This window comes from Rhinichthys klamathensis, unplaced genomic scaffold (genome assembly GCF_029890125.1).
Source record: "Rhinichthys klamathensis goyatoka isolate OS25496 unplaced genomic scaffold, OSU_Roscu_1.1 h1tg000005l_1, whole genome shotgun sequence".
NCBI classification, from domain to species: Eukaryota; Metazoa; Chordata; class Actinopteri; order Cypriniformes; family Leuciscidae; genus Rhinichthys; species Rhinichthys klamathensis.
Window position 1 is genome coordinate 548,591 of NW_026606558.1, and position 24,147 is coordinate 572,737.

General features: G+C 38.1%; 1 protein-coding gene across 2 annotated transcripts; it reads right to left on the minus strand.

The window, feature by feature from the left end:
- Positions 1–2,959: 2,959 nt before the first annotated feature.
- Positions 2,960–23,320, minus strand: tgm2l (transglutaminase 2, like). 2 transcript variants are annotated; one of them, XM_056254117.1, is made up of 13 exons: positions 23,206–23,319; positions 18,236–18,412; positions 8,951–9,181; positions 8,290–8,408; positions 7,514–7,642; positions 7,191–7,368; positions 6,451–6,589; positions 6,107–6,210; positions 5,773–6,015; positions 4,802–5,068; positions 4,547–4,707; positions 3,642–3,778; positions 2,960–3,512 (listed from the first exon to the last, which is right to left on the minus strand). In XM_056254117.1, the coding sequence occupies exons 1-13, from the start codon at positions 23,219–23,221 to the stop codon at positions 3,335–3,337; spliced, it is 2,079 nt and encodes a 692-aa protein (XP_056110092.1). In that variant the 5' UTR covers positions 23,222–23,319; the 3' UTR covers positions 2,960–3,334. The 2 variants fall into 2 exon arrangements, with proteins under 2 accessions (XP_056110092.1, XP_056110102.1); XM_056254127.1 differs by lacking the exon at positions 2,960–3,512 and having other exon boundaries at positions 3,685–4,022; positions 23,206–23,320.
- Between the last annotated feature and the right edge of the window lie 827 nt (positions 23,321–24,147).

The window sequence follows — 24,147 nt, forward strand, 5'->3', positions numbered from 1 at the left end:
TACGTTCTTATTTATTATCTTTATTTTGTCATACAATCGTGATTTACAATCTGCTTGTTTTCTTCTGGTTTATACGAATTTTATTTATTTTTTAATATGTTTACATAGATCATTATGCGTGGTCATTTGTAACTTTCTTTTCCACTTCTTCTTCTTCTTATTATTATTATTAGTATCATACAAGCATTCAAATGGATGCAGCGGTAATATATTCAAACTATGATGTGATAAAAGGATGAAATATTTTGTACAATTATTGCAAGGTAAACGTTTAAAACAATAATATATACAGGTCCTTCTCAAAAAATTAGCATATTGTGATAAAGTTCATTATTTTCCATAATGTAATGATAAAAATTAAACTTTCATATATTTTAGATTCATTGCACACCAACTGAAATATTTCAGGTCTTTTATTGTTTTAATACTAATGATTTTGGCATACAGCTCATGAAAACCCAAAATTCCTGTCTCAAAAAATTAGCATATTTCATCCGACCAATAAAATAAGTGTTTTTAATACAAAAAAAAAGTCAACCTTCAAATAATTATGTTCAGTTATGCACTCAATAGTCAATACTTGGTCGGGAATCCTTTTGCAGAAATGACTGCTTCAATGCGGCGTGGCATGGAGGCAATCAGCCTGTGGCACTGCTGAGGTGTTATGGAGGCCCAGGATGCTTCGATAGCGGCCTTAAGCTCATCCAGAGTGTTGGGTCTTGCGTCTCTCAACTTTCTCTTCACAATATCTCACAGATTCTCTATGGGGTTCAGGTCAGGAGAGTTGGCAGGCCAATTGAGCACAGTAATACCATGGTCAGTAAACCATTTACAAGTGGTTTTGGCACTGTGAGCAGGTGCCAGGTCGTGCTGAAAAATGAAATCTTCATCTCCATAAAGCTTTTCAGCAGATGGAAGCATGAAGTGCTCCAAAATCTCCTGATAGCTAGCTGCATTGACCCTGCCCTTGATAAAACACAGTGCACCAACACCAGCAGCTGACATGGCACCCCAGACCATCACTGACTGTGGGTACTTGACACTGGACTTCAGGCATTTTGGCATTTCCTTCTCCCCAGTCTTCCTCCAGACTCTGGCACCTTGATTTCCGAATGACATGCAAAACTGAGCAACAGTCCAGTGCTGCTTCTCTGTAGCCCAGGTCAGGCGCTTCTGCCGCTGTTTCTGGTTCAAAAGTGGCTTGACCTGGGGAATGCGGCACCTGTAGCCCATTTACTGCACACGCCTGTGCACGGTGGCTCTGGATGTTTCTACTCCAGACTCAGTCCACTGCTTCCGCAGGTCCCCCAAGGTCTGGAATCGGTCCTTCTCCACAATCTTCCTCAGGGTCCGGTCACCTCTTCTCGTTGTGCACGTTGTGCAGCGTTTTTTGCCACACTTTTTCCTTCCCACAGACTTCCCACTGAGGTGCCTTGATACAGCACTCTGGGAACAGCCTATTTGTTCAGAAATTTCTTTCTGTCTTACCCTCTTGCTTGAGGGTGTCAATGATGGCCTTCTGGACAGCAGTCAGGTCGGCAGTCTTACCCATGATTGCGGTTTTGAGTAATGAAACAGGCTGGGAGTTTTTAAAAGCCTCAGGAATCTTTTGCAGGTGTTTGGAGTTAATTAGTTGATTCAGATGATTAGGTTAATAGCTTGTTTAGAGACCCTTTTCATGATATGCTAATTTTTTGAGACAGGAATTTTGGGTTTTCATGAGCTGTATGCCAAAATCATCAGTATTAAAACAATAAAAGACCTGAAATATTTCAGTTGGTGTGCAATGAATCTAAAATATATGAAAGTTTAATTTTTATCATTACATTATGGAAAATAATGAACTTTATCACAATATGCTAATTTTTTGAGAAGGACCTGTATTTGAGAGGGACAGTAAGCATTTCCTCACAGCAGGTGGCGATCAAGATCTTGTTTATGCACAAACTTTAACAACTCCACATTCTTCTTTCAAGAGAGCAGGATTAGTAAATAGATATGAGTTTTAAGCCATATGATCATTCACATGACAATGGCGCTACTAAACTCAGAAATGTACCTGTAATAAATGTCACCTGCTCGCTGGTAATGTTCAGAGGTGGACAGTAACAAAGTACATTTACTGAGTAGCCTTGAGTATTATTTTTTCTGGGTTTCTTTTTACTTTAACTTCTCTACATTTGAAAGACAAATATCGTACTTTTTACTCCACTACATTTCTATCAAGGTCCTTAAAAGTAGTAACATCAGTCGGATTTCAGAACCCGACGTCAGGTTGACGTCAACATCCAACGTCGGACAGACATTGAATTTTGCTTGGAAATGAAAGTTGGGTTGATGTCAGAACCCGTTGGTTTCTGACATCAACCTGATTTTCATTTTCAACATTGGGTTTGGTCTTCTAAATGCGAATTTTGCCATTGTTTTAGAGCACACTAGCTTATAGATAACAGTAAGGCTAATTCATACTAAAAAGCCACAAAAAAAATAATTAAATAGGACACTATTTGAGGGAACAGCCATTTGGGTGTCCGAAACCATTGTGGACGTTATTGAGTGCACTTATTCAATTTCACATTCAATCCCACTACTGGAACTGTGTTCTAGAAATAAATTTGATATTGATATGAGGGTAGGTAGGCAGGCATAGATTCAGAGGCATAAGGTACTGTAAGTATTACATACATACAACAATAATAAAACAATGCATTGACATTTACTTTTTACTTTTGATACTTTTAAAAACGAGTACTTCTGTACTTTTACTTAAGTAAAAATCGGTCTTTACAACTTTTACTTATAACGGAGTAATATTTGACCAGTAGCATCTGCACTCTCACTCAAGTAAGGAAGTTGTATACTTTGTCCACCTCTGATTATAATATAGCCAAACCTAAAATAACATTGATAAACAGTGAACACTTGGGCAAATATAATAAATATATATCTGACAGTCATATTTACATGCATGTATTTTTTATTATTATTATTACATAACATTTATTTCAAACACAACAACAACATTATCCAGAAAGTACAAAGTAAACAATTGTTTCTGGGCATTTTACATGTAGAAAAATAGCTTTTGTGGATTTTATATTCAATGTCTGTATGAAAGCATGGAAAGATATCATTTATGCTCATAAAGTAATTATAAAGGAAATGTTGCATATATATAACATTTATAAATATACGTAAATGTTCTTTATATAAACAAATAGGAAACAAAATGTAACAAGCAAAAAAGCTGTACGCAAGCCAAGTATAGTGCATTAAAGGTATTATTTACAAACACACTAAATGATTTATGGTTCTCTAAATTGTACTTGCTTGTCTAGATTTCTGTGACAGCATTCATATTTCGCATTTTTGTTCGAACAATGATAGAGGCTTCTCCCTTGACATCTCTCAGTCTGTCTGAGTCAAAGTCGACAAGCAGTTTCCTCAGGCCAGCACGGGTGGGTTTGAAGGAGAATTTAACTGTCACACCCTGACCAGGTTCAATCTTACCACTAGAGAAAGAGAGATATTAACAGTCAACCATAACTTGGATGTCTTGGATCATGTCTGATGCACTTTAGGAAATGTATACTGGATCCTAGAATTCTTACTTGTGTAATTTTTCTAAAACTAGTACATACTGTGTTTTTATTTCTCTGGCCTCTGTTAGTCCTGCTCCCTCCGCGGTAAACACGCCTCCTTGAAGACTAACAGGCAAAGGATTGGTGAAGGCGATGTGTGCTGTCAATTTGCGTGATACAATCGCATTTCCAATAATCTGAAATGTAGAAAAAAACTTTAGTTATTAGTAAAAGTGGTCAGTAAAGCCTCTCTCATCATTTACTCACCCTCATGCCATCCCTGATTTAAATAACGTTCTTTCTTCAGATAAGCACAAATTACAATTTTTAGGAAAATAATCCATCTCTGAATCCATATAATGTCATTGAACTAGTGCCGCTCAGTTGACGCTTGAAAAACCACACACAGTGACCCTACGACCCCAGTGGATGAATCAATGTCTACTGAACCAAAATGATAGGTGTGTGAGTAAGAAAAATACAAAAAGTATTTTAAAATATATTTAAAAAACAAAACATTTTTTATCTATAAATCATTGCTCTGCTCTACTGTCACATGTTCATGAGAGGGACGTTGTGAGACGTGATGTAAGTGTTTTCTCTGTGCTTACGGGTTTATTCTCGCGCAAACTGCACAATGCACATTTATGTCAAGCTGAACTTGTGAACATGCCTTAAGACAGTTGGGCGGAAGCTATGCTTATAGTTTCAGAAGACATGTATTTTTCCACTGTGGTCATATGGTTTACCATCATGATCGCAGTGTGTGGTTTTTCAAATGTAAATTGAGCGGCACCCATTTACTGGCATTAAATTGACTCACAGATATGGATTCGTTTCCTAAAAATCTTTGTTTGTGTTTATCTAAAGATGAAGAAAGAAAGTCTTATACATTGGGGATGGCATGAGTGAGAGTAAATGATGAGAGAATTTCTAATTTTTGTGTAAACTATCCCTTTAATTACCTTGATATGAAGTACTGGCATTTTCAAGGGGATGTTGATTTCTTGCAGGATGATGTTGTCTTGATCAGTGGGTTGAAGGAGGGCTGTGACCCTTATCATGTGATGTTCAGACACACACGCCCCATAATGGTCATACTGAAGTCGCAATACTTCTTTATGAGCTAAAAAATGATGCAAAGATATTTGAGAAATTATTGTCAAGGGCAAAATTTGTTTGCAGATGCCATATGTGCAACATAATTTTGTTAGTCTTACCTTTGTGAGCTGGTAATGTAAGAGAGGATGTCTTTCTCTGGCACTCTCCGCGGTGGATACTATTGTAGGTTATTGCGTTCGACGTGACTGTGAGTTGTGCATCTGTGTCCTCCCTGCCAGCATTATACACCTCTATGAACACATCAAAGTCTGTCCCGTGTATAGCTGGAGCGTGCTTGATGAAAAGCTCAAGCTGTCCTGGGACTTCGTTCTTTCGGCCCACTTGTCTTCCTGCCTTTTTATAAACCTGTCGCTCCTTCATTGAGCCTGTGGTGGGACAAAGCATAAATATCAAGTGTCAAAAATTTCAGAATCAATTTGCATGGACAAATATAAATAAAAAAATTTTCTTAACAATATGTCTTATTGTAAATAATTCGCGGGTGAAATGTCTTTCTTTTTTATGCCAGCATCATCGAGACGTTTCAAGATTTTAGGAACAATTTTAATTTATAATATAAATAAAAAAAGAAATAAATGTTTCCGGTACAATAGAATTTTAGACAATGAACTTAAAGTCACCATGAAATCAAAATGGATAATTCTTGGTTTTTTTAAATTGAATATTACAGTATTTATTATGATTTATCCATGCACATCATTGTTTTTTTTTTAATTAATGTGCCCTCATTATCTTTAATCAAAATAACTTCCCCTCCAACATGCAATGACATCTCCGATGACGTCTTTACGGTTGCGAGGGCGAGACAACATGTCACTCACATGACTTCACAGCAATAGCCAACCACAATGATCCAACGATCCAATCAATTCCCGATGGACAAAATCAAGTCTCGCCCTTCATTTTTTCTTGTTACGCCACAATAGGGAAGAAATGACTATTGCAACTTCTGTTTCATGCAGAATTTAATATCAGAAGAGATGCCACAGATCAAAAATTAATGTAGTTCATTATAGAGTGTTTCAATAAAGTTAAAACAAATGAGTGGATTCGACTTGTTGGACATTACCTTCAGGATATTTGTAATTAGCAGTAATGTCCTCTCTGAAGTCTCCATACACACTCTTAGTGCTAATGTTCCGTCCAATAGTTTTACTGTTTTGGGACACTTGAGATCGTTCCCCATCTGGATGAACAATCCAGACAATCAGATCTGCGTTCACCTCAGAAAACACAAATGGGGTGTCGTACTTCAACCCCACCTCTCCTTCCTTGACTGCACGGACTGGGCAAGGCCCACAGCAGAAAACTCCTATAAGAACATGGAAGCAGAGGATGTAGTCAAATTAATATTCCAGTTTTTTATACTTTAAGGAGTAAAGCTTACTTATAAGAAAGATTACCATCACTCCTTTCTTGAGGCGTTGGATCTAGCACCTGCCATCCATCGTAACCTTCTGGGAGGTCATCGCGTTTCATCCAGGACTCGACCCAACAGTGGTAATTCCTGAAAAAAAAGGATGAAACTTACAGATCAGGGACTACAGAGGAGAATGTTTTTGCTCAGAGTTATTCTTTCATAACTTACGAAACTTATGCTCTATAACTTATTCCTTAAGTATCAACTTTGTCTCAAATATTTCTCCTGTAATTGCTTAGGAGAAATAAAAACAGACAGAAATGAAACAACTGTTGTCATACAGATAGGGTTTAGAGCTATACATTTTATGTGGATATCATAACTTACCAGATGCTGTCCTTCCTTCCTTCAGACACACTTTCAAGTTGATCATCGAAGAGATAATCCACAGAAATGTTTGCATCAGTGTCATGAGCAGATGAGTAATTAGTGATGCATCTGGTTGGAATGCCAAGACAGCGGAGGACTGTGGAAAGGCGAAGTTACAGATCACGTGTAAGACACAGACAGAAATAATAACAGTAGTACGCTATTCTGAATTTAGCAAATGATTCAGAAACCGCTCTGATAGTTCAGTTCAGAGAAGAATTTTACTATTCACTAAATGAACCGCCTCATTCATTCGGGAATCAGACTACAGTGGTTGCACTGTATGTTTTTGACTCATTAAAAGGACTCATAAGAGTCACTTGTTCATGAATCGGACTGCTGGTCGTGTATGTTTTGATTCACTAAAAAGAACCTTCTCATAACAGTCAAGAATCCCAACTGGTACTGTATATTTTGATTCACTATAAAGAAACCTGCTCATAGTTATTTGTTCATGAATTGGTCTGCCAATAACGCGTCGACTAAGAAGTGTCATTTGTTTGTGAATCAGGCTGTCCTGGTCGCGTTGTACATTTTTCCCCACTATTTCGATGGCATGTTCTTTTTATTGCATCACTGCAAACCCGGAAACCCGGAACTCAGGTAAAATATGATTTCTTTTGTCATGCCGCTAAAGATTCAGGAGCAAGAGAGAAAAGTGGTGCAGGAAACAATGACACTGATTCTTTTTTTCTCACCTGTGCATGCCACTCCTGTGAACACCCAGCACTGCCCATACCGTACTTTCTGACCTCCACCCTCACTCCAGCGCCTCAGGATGGGCACACTGCCATTCCAACGTGTGGGTGCCACCCCATCACTGTACTCTCCATCCCAGCGCCCAGATACCACCCCTCGGTCATCATTAGCATTCACCTATTAATGCAGATTATGTATGCATGTAAAGTAAACCACTTTTTATAGTGTAGTTTAATTCAGTGAAAAGGTAATTTATGCCTGAGCAAATATGATTATAAAAAGAGGTGGAGACAACGAATGGCCATGTTAATAGATGCCTTACCATGGCAGTAATAGTCCTGCTAACATAAACAGGGCTTGCTCTGTTGACAATGTCCATCTCTGAGTTTTTCATGGCAGCAGGCGAATAGTCCAGCACTTCAAAGCAAATATCCACCACATCTTTCTCAAACTGTTTGAAAAGAAAATGCAAGGATGAATATCTTGTTTTACTTGCATCAGTGTTAAAAAGTAAGCCTACTGAGAGGTATAGAGGTTTTCTTAAAGGAATATTCCAAATTAAATACAGTAAGCAGTGACATCCTGTTGGTTACCACAGAAAAAAACCACAGAAGCTGTTATCCGCCTGTATGTGCATAACAGTACATATTTTGTTTATATGATTGAGATAATTGTGGTAAATGCTGTCCGTACCTAACTTGCATTTTACAGAGAAAGCTTAGCACAAAACCCATCCTAATGTGGTGAATTGAGTTTTTCTTGATCGCCCAGCCCTCCAATTTCTGTCTGACTGAAAGGGGACAGTCACTTGTTTGTGAGACAGATATTGTTGCTAAAATGTTTTACATCTACAGAGAGTGATTACACAGCAGACATGCGGTTCTCCTGCCACCGATCTGTCACAATTCACACTCTGCCTCATCTGAATTCCACCACCATGCAACATCACCCATAAATCCTGACTGTGTGTCAGTCATCTCAGGCCATGGCACTTTCTCAGAGAGGGCACTGACCACAAGTCTGACTAAACACATAGGGACGGTATAAATTTGGATCTTATATATTTGGTGAGCACGTGTGAATGCATTTGTAGGTTACCTGCCCAAAGTTCCAGGGCACAGTGGTGATATCATCCCAAGAGCCCTGGTACAAGATCCCGTTTTCATTTAAAATGTACTCATGCAGCAGTTCCTCACTGGGAAGGTACACTGAGTCATCTACAGGAAGAAATATAATAGAGCTTTGTGTGTAAGCCCATAATGATCACATATGTAACAATTCTTTTGAATTTGGTATAAAAGCATTCTTTGAGTGTGATATGTTTTTAAATATCATTTGAATATTCTTGGCTTGCCAAAACATTTGATAACATGCAGACTACAATTTGTAATCCCAATGTGTGTATCTATAAAGAATCTAAGCGAAAAAAAACATTGAACTTAATAGCAAGGACATTAACTATAGCCTACTATAAAGTTTTAATAATCGTTGTAAGTAAAACCTTGACAGCTAATCAGAATCCACAAGGCTTTAAAGAACTGGTGAATTTCACATGATCACATCAAGGGTGATTATTAAAATGAGAACTATATACGTTTTAATAATTGTTCTAATTCTATGAGAATAGGGAAGTCCATAACACACAGTGTTAAATATAATCTTCCGCTTTAAATGGAAGAAATCAAATGAAATGTTTTTATGGAAGAAACAAAGTCATGAATTTAGATTTTTCAGGTGACGAATCCCTTTAAACAGTCACCTTTGCACCAGGGATTGAAAAGCAGGTAGAAGGTCTGAGGCTTGGTTTGCTCCAGGATCTGCCCATCAGCTGAGAGCAAAACCACAGTCATGCTGTACAGACCCACAGGAGCATCAGCAGGGCTGTGGAGGGTCAGCATCACCTCACCCTGAGCATTACGCTGACTGAACCACCATTTCCCATGATCCTGCTCTGAGTCTGAAACCTTCAAGACCACTTCATTATTCTTACCTGTAACACACAAACGTATGCACAGAAATTAGATGATAAATATGGCTTTGGATCACTGTAAAAAAAATAATTTTGAAAAATTGTGGAAACTAACAATTACATATATTGGATCAATAAATGACTGCCAAATATATACAAGTACCCCCATGTAAAAAGATGCATTGTACTAATATAGCTTAAAGGGCACCTATTATGCTAAATTCACTTTTACATGGCGTTTTACATAAATGTGTGTTGGCAGTGTTTGTACACATTCTACACAACCACCCTATAATGATAAAAATCCACCCAGTCCTTTTTTAAACAACACGCCACCGTTTTTTTAAATAGGGGTTATTCACCGTCTCCCATGCATTCACATGCTTCGCCTGTGCTTCACCCCAATGTAGTCCCAAGTCAATATCTATACTTTTGAAACTTGTGAAAAGGGACATAATAGGTAGGTGAGCTTTAAGGTCTTCACTTAAAACAAATCACCGATCATATTTAATTGTTCTAAGTCAATCTATGAAGTCGAAGTGAAAAAAATGTTGGCAAAAAAAAAGAAAAAGAAAAAGTATGCGCATGCGCAAAATCAAAATACGCCTGATAAAAACCGTTGGTATGGAGAGATCGGAGAATTCAATTGCGGATGCGCGGGAGAGAGCGTGTGTACCGTGACAAATGTTCTCAAGAGACAGATATTCATCGTCACAAGTTTCAATACGTTACGGTTAGTATTGAGCACTGAAATTATTCTCCAAAGTTTTGCTTTATAAAGTTTAAAATGCATTTTGTAGAATCGCAAGTTCAAGCGAATTGGTTTCATGATCGTGTTTTACCGGTGACCACATAATTATCTTATGGTATAACGTTAACGTACTAGAGTAAGTTAGACTATAGTTTAATTTTCCTCATGTCACTGTATGTCTAAAATACTGTTTGATCGACATCGTATATGTAATTTGAATACGGTAACTCAGAGCCATTCTCTCTATGGCTCTGCGGTAACTTATGTGGGCCATGCTAACTTACCGCTGAACACAGTGTCGTTTGATTTCAGTTGGTGTCGGCCTCTTTTGGGGGTTTTTTATTATAGTGATGGGAAGTCCGGTTCTTTTCCGCGAACCGGTTCTTTCGGACAGTTCGTTTCAATGAACCGGTTCAAAAAACCGGTTCACCAGTTCTTTTACGTCATCACGTAATGACGTCAATTCTATCATCCCGGCGGATAAAAATACTTAAAATTAAAGGCATTTGTAATCATAACTCATAGTATAAATAATAGTACTCATCGTCATAATCATCTTGGATAAGTTTCTTAGGGTGTATTCACACCAGGAAAGTCCGATAGTTCACTTGCTTTGGTCCAGACCAACTAATTTTTTTTTTTTTTTTTTTTTGGTACGGTTCGCTTTCACACTGCTCTTTTTGCAAGTGAACCAAAATTTGTAAACAAAACCACACGTGTGTTAAGGTCGTCCATTCATTGGACAAGGATTCTCAAGTAGGAAAATCAGGAAGTGCAAAAAAGGCTCAGCATGGAGATATTTCGTACTGCGATATTTGTTATTTGACTAATTTTGTGTTATTGTACAAACGCAATATGAAGAAACTGCGCAGAAGACGGATAAGGTATAAAGTTTTCATTCATAGAGAGTGGGGCTATGTTCACACATTCAAATAATGAGATTCTTATTGTATATACTGCTAACAAGTGCTGTCAATGTTAACGCTTGCGATTAAGTTTGTCCAGTTCAACGCAGCGTCATCCTTGTATTGTAACTATCGTTACATTATATGAAATGCAAAAGCTTTTTTTTGCATATGCGCGATTAGACTAAAGAGAACGCTCTGTATGTGAATGTCCTGATGCACACACTCATTCATTCATTCCATTCCAATGATGCACACACGACGCGCAGAAAGACGCGCAACAGTATCGTGTGGCCAGACAGCGCGCCGGAATGGAATTCTCTTTCGCACTTGAACAACAATAACACAAACCATTATGCCAAAATCTCCGACTACGGAAGCCTGTTAACTCAAAGCCGCAGTGCTTTCTTGCAATAGGCTAGTTGCACGTGGCCGCCATTTTGGATTTTTGATCAGCGATTGTGCGGTTGGACACTTCCGGTTTCGCTTTACGCCCGGTGCAGGGAGCCGGAGAAAGCCGAAAATTATCTCTTATAGTTGTTTATAGAATCAATTATATCATTTAAAATACTACTAAGATATATTTTACTATCACATGAGCAAATGGCAATTAAATGCACGGATGCAAAGTCAGATTAATGAATGAAATACAACATGCACGAACAGAAGATTGGTCTCATGCTGCATACGCAATGAGAATTATGCCTTCTGTAAACATTGAGTTACAACTACGATTATATTTGATTATATCAGCAGACCTGATTTTGCGGGACACGGAGAGAACTTGCTATTATTATACTAGGTGAATAAATATAGATTTTATATTAGATGTCTTTTTGCAGTGATATGCTTTAAATTGCTAATGTTAATGACGGCGCTGACCGGCGCTGTGAACCTCACTAATAATATAAAACTCATTTTAACAGCACAGGTCTATTCAATCCATAGGCGTAGCCACGGGTGTGCCAGGGTGTGCCTGTGCCACCCACAGTGGCAGCTGGCACACCTAAAAATAGAAGCAGAATTATTTTTTAAAGTCTTAATAAAAAAAAAATTCTAAACTTGAACTATTGTTGTTTACTTACAATATTTGTAAGTTCAAATTTAATTTAATTTTTAAATTATTATCGTTAACAGAATATCTGCCGACATTCGGACTGCCAACCAATCCGCAAACAGCCTCTGACTTTCTGACGGTTGCGCTGTTGAGGCTCGCGCACGCGCAGCCTCATGAGGAGAAAATTAATGGAAACAAATGAGCGCAGTTCACACAAAGAAACTTAATGAACATAAATTGGTTAAATTTTTTTTATGTAATGTGGAGTTTTTATATTTATAATATGATACAGTTAAGCAACATCACACGACCACGAGTGCTGAATACCATCAAGATTGAAAATGTGACATTGATTTCATATGGCAGCCGCAGTTCAATAAAAAAGTAATTCATATCAAGTCACTTATATTTTAGACAATAATGTTTTTGTTCTATTTGAACAGCGAAAATAGTTCCAATCAAAGATCACAGCAGAACCACAGCGCATCTCATAGGAACACATAACCGCATTACTGAATGATTCAACGCTTTAACCGAATCGGTTGAGTCAAAGATTCAACTGCCTCATTCCTGAACAATTCAGTCGTTTGAACGAATCATTTGAATAAATGACTCAATAACTCACTCATTAAGACGGTCACCTGCCGCCCCCTACTGGTGGTTTAGTTTCGTGTTTAAAAGGCTATCATTCTTTTCGATATTTCATATTTGTATATTCAAAAAATATTTAAAACAATCTCATAACATTATTTAATGCAGTTGTAATTTTTCAGTGTAAATTAATTCATTTGATTGGTAACAGCCATATAGTGTCTTATTATTCCAATTGAATTTATTGATCAAATTTAAGAAAGATGAAACATATTTAAAACGATTAGGGAAAAATGCTCTCTATAAAGGTTAAAATATCATACATATGCAATTTAAATATGTAAAAGCTGACTGAACACTGACGAGAAAATTGCTTCAGAATAAATTATAATTTACAACACACACAAAAATATTTTTCCGTATAAGCAATTTTTTTTACTTGGACAAGTGAATGACCAATTTACTTGTTCGAAGGACAAGCACATGAAAAGCCTTACCCCCAATTTCCACCAACTGCGGAACGGCTGCGGATCCGCTCAGGAACGGCGGCGGAGTCAATAGGTTTCCATTAAAGTCAATGTGTGCATTTTCACTGACTGCGTTCCGACTCCGTCCCAGCTCCGGCGTCCCGCAGCCCTCCGGAGAAGATACGCAGAGTTTCTATTTTTGCCGGATGCCGGAGAACGCCGCATGAAGTCGAGCACAGAAACTAAATAAAATATCCGGTAATTTCCAAAATAAAAATATAGTTTTCCCTTTTCCAACAAGAACAATATTTAACTTTATTTACACAGCCTACTACTTTCCCAATACACTCAAAAAAGAACCCAAATAAACATTAAGCATTTTATAAGTTGATTATATTTAATTATAAATATAGTATTAGAATCACAATAATCTCCACAAAAAAGGGAGATCAGCAGGTCAGCACAGAGTTGTTTCCCCTGTACTCCTCTGGATGGAAACAAACTGTTGTTGGTTTTGTGGTTCTGTTTATTGAAACTAAATCCTGTTATATCGCGCGATCAAACGTAAATTCGCGAGATATCGTATGTCCTCGTGACTTCAGCTGTCAGTCATGGCCGCAGCCGTTCCGCAACAAATCCGTATCTGGTAGGTATTGAAGGACGGCGGAGCACGGATTCGACACGCAGCGGAGCCGATCCGCAGCCGTTCTGCAGTTGGTGGAAATCCGGGGTAAATGTTGAGCCCTGAGTTATATTGTATATAGGCCTAGTATTATGGTTATGTGGTGAGCCTGAGTAGTTTTACACATCAGCCCAGTCTATTCTGTAAAGTTAGTGATATGCCGGGTCAGGTTTTTAGTTGCATATTAATCTGACAATAAATGTGGCACACCCAGTTTTTCTTATGCACACCCAGAGATGATTTTCTGGCTACACTACTGATTCAATCTAAATAATTAAGTGAAAATAATAATCCAATCGCTAAAAAACACATTTCCAAATAAGCACATACATTCCATTAGGAAAGACTAGAGAGATTAAATGCGTTCTTACCGGATTCAGTGCATCTTGAATTTATTTATTTTTTTGTCTGATGGCAGCTTCGAGTAGGGGCTTCTCATTCATTATGTGTCTAGACACATCTCCTTTTTTAGGGTCACCTGTAACTGGTTTTTACCATGTTTTTTTCTCCCATTCCTTATACGAACAAGACGCTTTTTCTTCTCGGGAGGCCAGATCCATTTTTCTGTTGCAGTTTTTTTTGTCTGTGTGTGGGGGGGTTTCTCAGTGTTTGTTTTCCCTCTCTGACTAGAACCAATAATTATGGCTGCGCTGCGCATGTTCAGTGTTTTATTATTAACATTTTTTTTATTGTAGAATTGTCATTTAAAGGACGATGAAATAAAATGATGCAGACGAAATTAAAATGCGGGACACTGCTTATGACTTGCGGGACGTGGGACAAAGCTTCAAATTTCGGGACTGGTCACCAACGGGGATTGCATGAAAAGCTGACTTCTTGTTTTAACGTGTTTCATAACGAGAAACAGTTAAGTGCTGAGGCTGTCACCTCTGAAAGGCAAGTCGCCTCTCTTGAATTTTAAAAACACTCATGTGCATCAAAAGCATCTGTCATCAGAGGGTGACAAAAACACCCGGGTCTGTTGTCGGCATTACTTTATTTGGTAACATTATTGCTCTAACTGTTTGTATTTTAGTATGTCATTTAAATGCATATAATTTTCAGCGTATTTCACCTGTGCGTTTCTATGCGTTCTATTACTGCATTTATTTTGTGCAAGTGAGATGAGTAAAGATCATCTTAAATCATAAATATTTCATAAATCATTATCTGTTTTTTTTATAAGCAGCACATACAGTATTTGCTGTAAAATATACACAAACTTATAGCTAGGCCTATATTAAATTGTTTGTGTTAACTAACGTTACAGTTAAAAATGTAAATTACTCGCAATTATTACGATTTTTTTTCGCCGTCGTTTTTATCTATAAAGATAATTGATGCAAAGAAAGCATGTAAGGAAAATATATGTTGATAATATTGATCGAGCAACTGATGTAAGTAAGTGAAAATATATGAAAATAGAAATGAGAAAATAGTAGGCCTATTTATGGAGATAAATAAGGCAGGGCAAACGTGTGAATGTTCAGGCGGTATTAAATATAATCGTAGTTGTAACTCAATGTTTACAGAAGGCATAATTCTCATTGCGTATGCAGCATGAGACCAAGACAATCTTCTGTTCGTGCATGAACATCCGTGCATTTAATTGCCATTTGCTCATGTGATAGTAATATATATCTTAGTAGTATTTTAAATGATATAATTGATTCTATAAACAACTATAAGAGATCATTTTCGGCTTTCTCCGGCTCCCTGCACCGGGCGTAAAGCGAAACCGGAAGTGTCCAACCGCACACTCGCTGATCAAAAATCCAAAATGGCGGCCACGTGCAACTAGCCTATTGGGTCGGTTCATGTTCACACCGTAAACGAACCGTACCAGAGTTCGTTTGGAACCGTACCGAGACCACCTCTTCAGCTGGGTCTCGGTTTGGTTGTTTGGTCCGCACCCGAGTTCGATTGCTGTATTCACACCTGCCCAAAAGGTCCGCACCAAGGGGGAAACGAACTAGAGTTCGATTCAATCGAACCAAACAAGGCAGGTGTGAATACACCCTTACATTTACGTTTTGCAAACGAACCCTGTAGCCTACAGGCGATGTGCAAACGCAGATGTTTTACATGTCTTAAAGATATAGAGTGCATAAATGGTCTTCATCATTTTATTTGTTATTAAATAAACTTACATTTCGCCGAATTCGGCCCCTCATTTAAGTCCTCAGTTCACCCGTGCTGCATGCTCATGTATCAGCACAGCATCAGTTGGCCGAAAGAAAGTTCTGTTTAGACGGTTTTATCACGCATGCGCAGTATCTCCAGCTCATCGGTTCTCCGTATCAAAGGTGTCCGAAAGAAACAAGTTCTTGGTTCTGTACTGGTGATTCAAGAACTGCAACAACCAGTTCTTGACTAGAGAACCGTAGCATAGGCCTGTGTGTGCTGAGCTGAGAACTGCTGAAACCTGAATATACAGTCGACAAAACTAAAAAATCGATGCATGTCTCCAGTATGTTTTATACATTATGTTTTTAACACATTATAAACATTTACTAAGCAGTGCACCAATAAAACCTTGGCAAGTTTACATCAAAGATTTATATCAACTTACTTAGAAATTAAATGAGCTGTTCCTAAAAATATTATTTTAGTATAATAATAAATGTTTAGTTTGACAGTTTTACAATCCATTCGTTGTGTTTCCAAACTTTAAAATAATACAGTGATAATCTGATGTGTACCTGTGCGTTCAGTAGTACGCGCATGCGCGGTATCAGCTGCTCGTGCTCATAATTTCTCTCAGCACAACATGTCTCAGTTCAGTGAACTGTTGGATTTACTGGAGTAAAATATACCGGTTATATATATATATTTATCGAAATAAACCATATGTATATATATATATATATATATATATATATATATATATAATATATACATATGGTTTATTTCGATTCGGAGGGACTGTCAGGCATGTCTGAAAGTGAGTAACTAATTTGTGGATCAGCGCTGACGCAAGACGCGAACTGTTTCGAACGATTCAGTCCGATTTAGTGTACTGGTTCGACTGGTTCACTAAAAAGAACCGGTTCAAAAGAACGATTCGTTCACGAACCGGCCATCACTATTTTTTATACGTCAAGTTGATTTTCTGGTTCATCAGTTCATTTTTTATCGCTTATCTATTCCTCGTGTCAGTAACTTTAAAGGGTTAGTTCACCCAAAAATGAAAATTCTGTCAATATTTACTCACCCTCATGTTGTTCCAACCCCGTAAGACCTTCGTTCATCTTCGGAACACGAATTAAGATATTTTCGATGAAATCTGAGAGCTGGATCACTCCTCCATACTAGTCCATAGGCTTCTTCAGGGATTGAACTTGCCGGCCTCGAAAAGTTATTAAAGACATTGTTAAAATAGTCCAAGTGACTACAGTGGCTCAATCTTAAGTTTATCAAGCGACGAGAATACTTTTTGTGCGCAAAAACAAACAAAAATAACGACTTTATTTCAACTATTCATGTCCTTCTCTTTGGGCCTCTAGTCAGTTAAAGTAGTGTGATTCCGTAGAGCTACGTCACACGCAGGCTCACTATTGGCCGACGCTGGTCATGTGCGTGATGCGTGTGACGTACAACAACAGAAGCTTACGCTATTACACTAGTGAACTGACTCGAGGGCCACAAAGAAGGAAATGAATAGTTGAAATAAAGTCGTTATTTTTGTTTTGTTTTTGCGCACAAAAAGTATTCTCGTCGCTTGATAAACTTAAGATTGAGCCACTGTAGTCACTTGGACTATTTTAACGATGTCTTTAATAACTTTTCGAGGCCGGCAAGTTCAATCCCTGAAGAAGCCTATGGACTAGTATGGAGGAGTGATCCAGCTCTCAGATTTCATCAAAAATATCTTAATTCGTGTTCCGAAGATGAACGAAGGTCTTACGGGGTTGGAACCACATGAGGGTGAGTAATTACTGACAGAATTTTCATTTTTGGGTGAACTAACCCTTTAAGCAGTCCTGAAAAGCGGTATATATTTACATACCACGAAATAAACGATAAAGGAAAATCTACATCGACTAACACAAGTCTCATCCTCAGTCACTTGCCAGATGTGATCCAGGGGAACTTTGTCATTTATGTTATTTGCCGATTTTTAATCTATGCAGTGCCACATTTGAAAGTTTTCTTTGCTACATCATTCAAGATATCCTGTTAAGCAGAAGAATCATCCTGAATGAATTAAAGTCCCCCTGGCTGTAGTCAATCAGTCAATCATTTTATCCCTTCAAACTCATCTTTGATTATCAAAACGACATATTTTAAACTCCAAGGCCTGGTTTCACAGACAGGGCTTAGATTAAGCCAGGATTAGGCCTAAATTCAATTAGGGCATGCTTTTATAAACATGCCCTAGAAAAAAAACATTGCTGATGTGCATATTTTAAGATACCGGTATGTCAGTGCAAGTTGCTTTCAGTTAAAACAGCTCAAACCTGCAATTTAGTCTAGGACTAGCTTAAGCCTTGTCTGTGAAACCGGGGGCAAATATACAGATCAATCTAAGATTATTACAGGTTCAAGCCGCAGTCCAAATCCTGTAAACCATCTGTCTTTCTCGCTGCTTAATCTGTTACTCTCTCCATCAGATTACTCACCCAGGTGTAGTATGAGGTTGATCTGGTGGTCTGGGATCTGTGGGATGTGCTCAGTACACTGCAGGACTACAGAGAAGGGCTGACCTCTGCGCACCAGCAGACGCTCCACGTCCATCTCCTCTGTGCGGTGAGCATGGTTATTCTCATAACACTGCAGATCTAAGTCACTCAGTATGGCTGGACACAAAACAAATGAATAAATATACTATATCCAATTTTCTAAATATTCACTTGTTTGTAGTGAGCCTCTGACATGCTCTGTTGCTGAATGGTGCATGCAATATTTTTGGGTGGCTAATTTTATTTTAATTATGGGATAGATTAGTGATAACAACTTTTGTTTTCCAGCCTTGCTGACAAGTTTGAGATATGCACTGGAAATTTCACATTTCACAAATTTCATGACCTAAATTTCCTTCTAAGTGAAGTATTTTTTTTTAAATTATCTTCTTAACTGATAGAACTCCAGTATTGACTTGCATTATATTTGCATACATTATCTTTGTATGTATATTCGGGTCTAAAAGTCTGAGACAGAAAAGTTATGACAAAATAAAATGAATAAGACATTTTTAAGATCTAAGGCTCTCATAGGCTCTAATCAAAGGTAAGCAAATTGTTAACTTCCACAAAAAGTAAAATGTTCTTGCTTCCACTGAAGAACAAGATGGTCTTTGGGATGTTTTCAAAAGTTCTTATTCTCAACTTGTTTAGTCTGCATATGAGATGGGGTCAAATAACAAATTCCTTTTGAGGAAGGAAGATAATATAATAAACTGCTGATGATGTTTGTGAATTTTCAGTTTGTGGTGGCAAGGGTGTAACTTGGAGAGCAAACGAAAACTTTTTTTCTCACAAAACATAAAAAAGGCGTACTTTTTATTGTTACGGTGCTTTTGGGAAACGCAGCCCTTATCCGTTTGGAATCTCCTTATTGCTTCTTGATGCTACATTTACTTTTAATGTTACTAGCATGCAAATTTCTTTTTCGCTTTCCACGATGAGGCTATAAAGCTCAGACCTCACAAAGAGATCCGATACTGGACCAAATAAAATATTAGTCTGCCAACAAGTCAGTGGTCCGTTTCCATATTTATTTTAACAATGCAGAGCATTTCTAACCCACCTGCCCAACATGAAACACAGCCAACAGAAGTATTGCCACCAGGAATATTTCACTTGGACCTTTAGCAACCTTATAATTTTGCTGTTTGAGAAATTATATAATTTATTGAAATTGTGTAATCTTTTCATTTGAACCAGGGTAGAAAGACCACATTAGGGGTGTCGCAATATACCGGTGTTGACGATAATTGTGATATTCAAAGCATGAAATATCGACATCGTGTTCATTTAGAGTGTGGCAATATACCGGTATTGGCGATAACCACGATGTTTAAAATGAATAGGACCGTTATGATAACATGACACGTAAATACTCGAGTACCTGGTTGACGTCTCAGGTGCTGTATTGCACCTGCTGCAGCTGACACCTATATCAAAGAAGACGCAGCCCGGGCCGCGCAGCTACTCTGAGAAGAATGTCGTCTGAGCGAGCGAGTGAAACACTCTGTCCACACCCGAAAAAAGTACGCTTGCCTGTATTGGAGTTTTTCGGCTGAAAAGAAAACAGCATTTTAAGGGTGTATTCACACCAGGAAAGTCCGATAGTTCACTTGCTTTGGTCCGGACCAAATAATTTTTTTTTTTTTTTTTTTTTTTTGGTACGGTTCGCTTTCACACTGCTCTTTTTGCAAGTGAACCAAAATTTGTAAACAAAACCACACGTGTGCTAAGGTCGCCCATTCATTGGACAAGGATTCTCAAGTAGGGAAATCAGGAAGTGCAAAAAAGGCTCAGCATGGAGATATTTCGTACTGCAATATTTGTTATTTTACTAATTTTGTGTTATTCTGTACAAACGCAATATGAAAAAACTGCGCAGAAGATGGATAAGGTATAAAGTTTTCATTCATAGAGAGGGGCTATGTTCACACATTCAAATAATGAGATTCTTATTGTATATACTGCTAACAAGTGCTGTCAATGTTAACGCTTGCAATTAAGTTTGTCCAGTTTAACGCAGCGTCATCCTTGTATTGTAACTATCGTTACATTATATGAACTGCAAAAGCTTTTTTTGCATCTATGCGCAATTAGACTAAAGAGAACGCTCTGTATGTGAATGTCCTGATGCACACACTCATTCATTCATTCCATTCCAATGATGCACACACGACGCGCAGAAAGACGCGCAACAGTATCGTGTAGGGCTGTAGTCAACCAAAGAAATCCTTAGTCGACCAAAGTCTTGTCCTGCGCAACGATTAGTCGACTAAAAAAAAAACGTGATCTTTTGATTGAACATTTTTTAACAATTGTCATAGAGCATTTATAAAACAACAACGAAAAAACATCAAAAATACATAAAACTATAATAATAATACAATTCTTTGAAAATTAAGTGATTTTTTTTTTTAACTGCAAAAAGTGAGGAGCTCTGTCCTAGGTCTAGTAACAGTCACAATCGCGCACCTGACCACACCACACGCTACAAAAAATATAACTGCTACTTATCTGCCACAATGAAAAATCCTAACAAAAGCTCTCGTTTATACAGGCTGTATATTCTTCTTTACTTTCAAAGCTATGGGTTAACTTTTGTCCAGCCGATCTAGGAGTTTTAAAACAAACACACACAAAAAAACAAAGAGCCTAAAAAACATTCCTAATAATAATAATAGGCTGTATTGTAGGACCGCATATAGGTTTATTTTCGTTTTGTTACATTATTTAGGCTATTTTCAAATGCGTCAAGTCAAGTGTACAAATAAAAACAAAAACATATCAAGAAAACACAATCTATTGAGTCAGCATGATAAAGCCGTTAAAGGGACTGCTCACGTCTTTTGCGCGCTCAAGTTCGATTTCAAATGTAGGCGCGCGGTGTGCGTGCTCATGATGGAAGCAACGCGGTCGCGGTGCGACGCGCTCTTTTTTTCCAAGTGCGTCCAAGCCGCATCAAGATAAAAACATAGTGTATAAAAACATCAAAACCGAAACAAGTAGCGTTCTAACTGAATGAATACAGCTAAACTACCTATATCCCTTACTGAGCACGAAGCAGCAGCGCAGCCAGCCACAGGTGCGAAGCGAGTGTTCTATGTGTGTACGCTAAACTGTTACAAAATAGCCTAAATTAAAGCATTTAAAGTTGGGGATAAACCATAGGCTAATTATATTTAGAATACAGTAATATTTAACTGCTTATAAAGGAATAAATATCAAGGAGTAAATCATTGAAAAATTCTTTCTATTGGTAAAAAAAAAAAAAATAATGCGACTGGTCGACCAATAAGAACGTCAGTCGACCAAGACGGCATCGACCGATTAGTCGACTAAACGACTAAAGTTGACAGCCCTAGTATCGTGTGGCCAGACAGCGCGCCGGAATGGAATTGTCTTTCGCACTTGAACAACAATAACACAAACCATTATGCCAAAATCTCCGACTACGGAAGCCTGTTAACTCAAAGGCGCAGTGCTTTCTTGCAATTGGGTCGGTTCATGTTCACACCGTAAACGAACCGTATCAGAGTTCGTTTGGAACCGTACCGAGACCACCTCTTCAGCTGGGTCTCGGTTTGGTTGTTTGGTCCGCACCCGAGTTCGATTGCTGTATTCACACCTGCCCAAAAGGTCCGCACCAAGGGGGGAAACGAACTAGAGTTCGATTCAATCGAAGCAAACAAGGCAGGTGTGAATACACCCTAAAGGGGGTCGTGCGGCACACCGGACAAGAAGCGCGGCGCCACGTCTTTAAAATTCGAACACATTTTCTCTTCGAGTGTACACACACCGGCGGTGCCATTCGGCGTCTGTCCGCGGCGCCCAGCAACGGCTCTTGTTCGAAATACATAGTTTTATATTAAATTTACATTATATTTGTCTCAAATCATCGTAAATGACTTCACCCTGTGCTGCAATGTACATTTAGTTTTACATTAATTTACAGAAATCAGCTGCTTGAATGAAAATTGCTGGTGTTTCAGGTGATATTCTCAATTCATTCAGTTAATGGATGCTCTGAGGTAAAGTGTTCAGATCACAGACTCAGCAACTATTGTATTTATTTGAACAGTACAATCATAACATAGTACAGACATTATCTTAATTTCATAATCTCCTTAAACATAAGAATACTGCTGGCCATAAACTGAGAAAGTGCGCGTCCGGTGTGCGATACCTCGAGTTGTCCTACACGCAACGCGGCGCTGCAGAATGTGTAGCCACCAACCTTTTTACCCATCTCCATGTACACCACCCTGCGGATTACGCAATTTTAGAGAATACGCTGCGATTATTTTACTAGTCATGGCATGGGAAACGTGACATTATCCTGTTGACAGGGGGTGTCTGTGTTCATACATTTAATAAAGGGTGATTATTAAGAACCATCTTATTTTTGTATTTGCACTTTATTTTTTTGTTTGTACCCTTATGTTTGTTGGGTAAAAAAGAAAAACTATACAAACAAAGTAAAAATTAATTTGACTGATAACTAACCCCCCCCCCCCCCCCCCCCCCCCCCCCCCTATAGATTCTATAGATATCGCGGAAAAAATGTCGTGACAGCCCTAGACCACATTAGTGGAATATAAATTAAAACCTGCAGTTTCCTCCACTAATGGAAAAGTATCATTCCAGCCCTCTTGGCAAAACTCTTGACCACCAGACTGCTTTATGTAATATATTTGAATTCACTTAAAACACTGTTTTTATAAACATCAGTATCTTTACAGTAATTAATTAGTAAACAAAACATATTATATTTATAATGCAAGTGTGTGTAACAGTTGTTTATGCTAAATAGCACACTATTATTGCTCTGAATCATGAATATACTTAATTCTGACTTTGAGCTTAATAATACAAATATAAGTGTCAGAACATTAAAGTGACTTTCTTACCATTATGCCTGGCCATTGATGGATTAAGTCTAACACTTCTTGTAAGTGATCGGTGAGGCTTTGTAAAATCCTGCTCTTGACGTTTTCTGTAAATGTACGTAGTCCAGTCCAAGTCAGCTGTCTTCCCTGTAACACCTTTGCTTTTTAGGATCAGTTTTATAACGAAAGAGCATCCACGCCCCCTGACGCCCCACCGTCTCAATAGTTGACTGTCCTTCTTTCTGCAAAAGACACACCCTGACTCACACATCCTCACCGTGGCCTTTATGACCTCTGACATCACACACACATACAAGATCCTCAAACAGCCAGAAGTGCTGTGTACAGACAGTGATCTGTGTGTATAGCTCTACCTCTGCCTCTGTGGAAAAAGGATGAAGGCTAGGGAATTTACTACAACCAGCGTAATTTCTGGAATCACGTCATTACTGGAAACACTCTCTTTTGTGTAAGGGCCAGGGTTACACACAGGGGCCTTTGTTAAAAAAAAGTTTAAAAAAAAAGTTCTGATAGTTGGATAACACTTCCATAGTATTCCATAGATTTACTCCACACCTCTATTTTCCTGACTCATAGTTTATTTATATTTTTAATTTCTCTGTAAGTCTCCTATTTAACCAATGGGAGAAAAGAAAAACTGAATTAACACGTTCCTGGTCACGTGAAGGCCTCAAATGTTGGATTTAATAAGGCTACACTTTTTCCTGGCATAAAAAATGAAAATCAGGCATTTGACTTTAGTTCAGTTTTATTTCAAAGTTCAACAGCATGAAGGCAGATGGGTCATCAAATATTTTCAGAGACTTAATCCACTCAAATAAATCCTTTCCTCCACAAACTTTCTCTGTACAAATGAATGTAAAACATGCATTGAGTTACAAGCACGATATAACAGTTTCACATATATTATCTATAATGTGTAAAGTGTAATGCACTGGCATG

Bases quoted from the DNA above. Each gene is read 5' to 3' on its own strand.
- tgm2l (XM_056254117.1), bottom strand. The intron at 8,409-8,950 runs GTGACTGTTTAA...TTCTTCCTGTAG, and splicing joins TTTCAATCCCTGGTGCAAAG to ATGACTCAGTGTACCTTCCC. The intron at 6,211-6,450 runs GTAAGTTATGAT...CTTTTTTTTCAG, and splicing joins GGAAGGAAGGACAGCATCTG to GAATTACCACTGTTGGGTCG.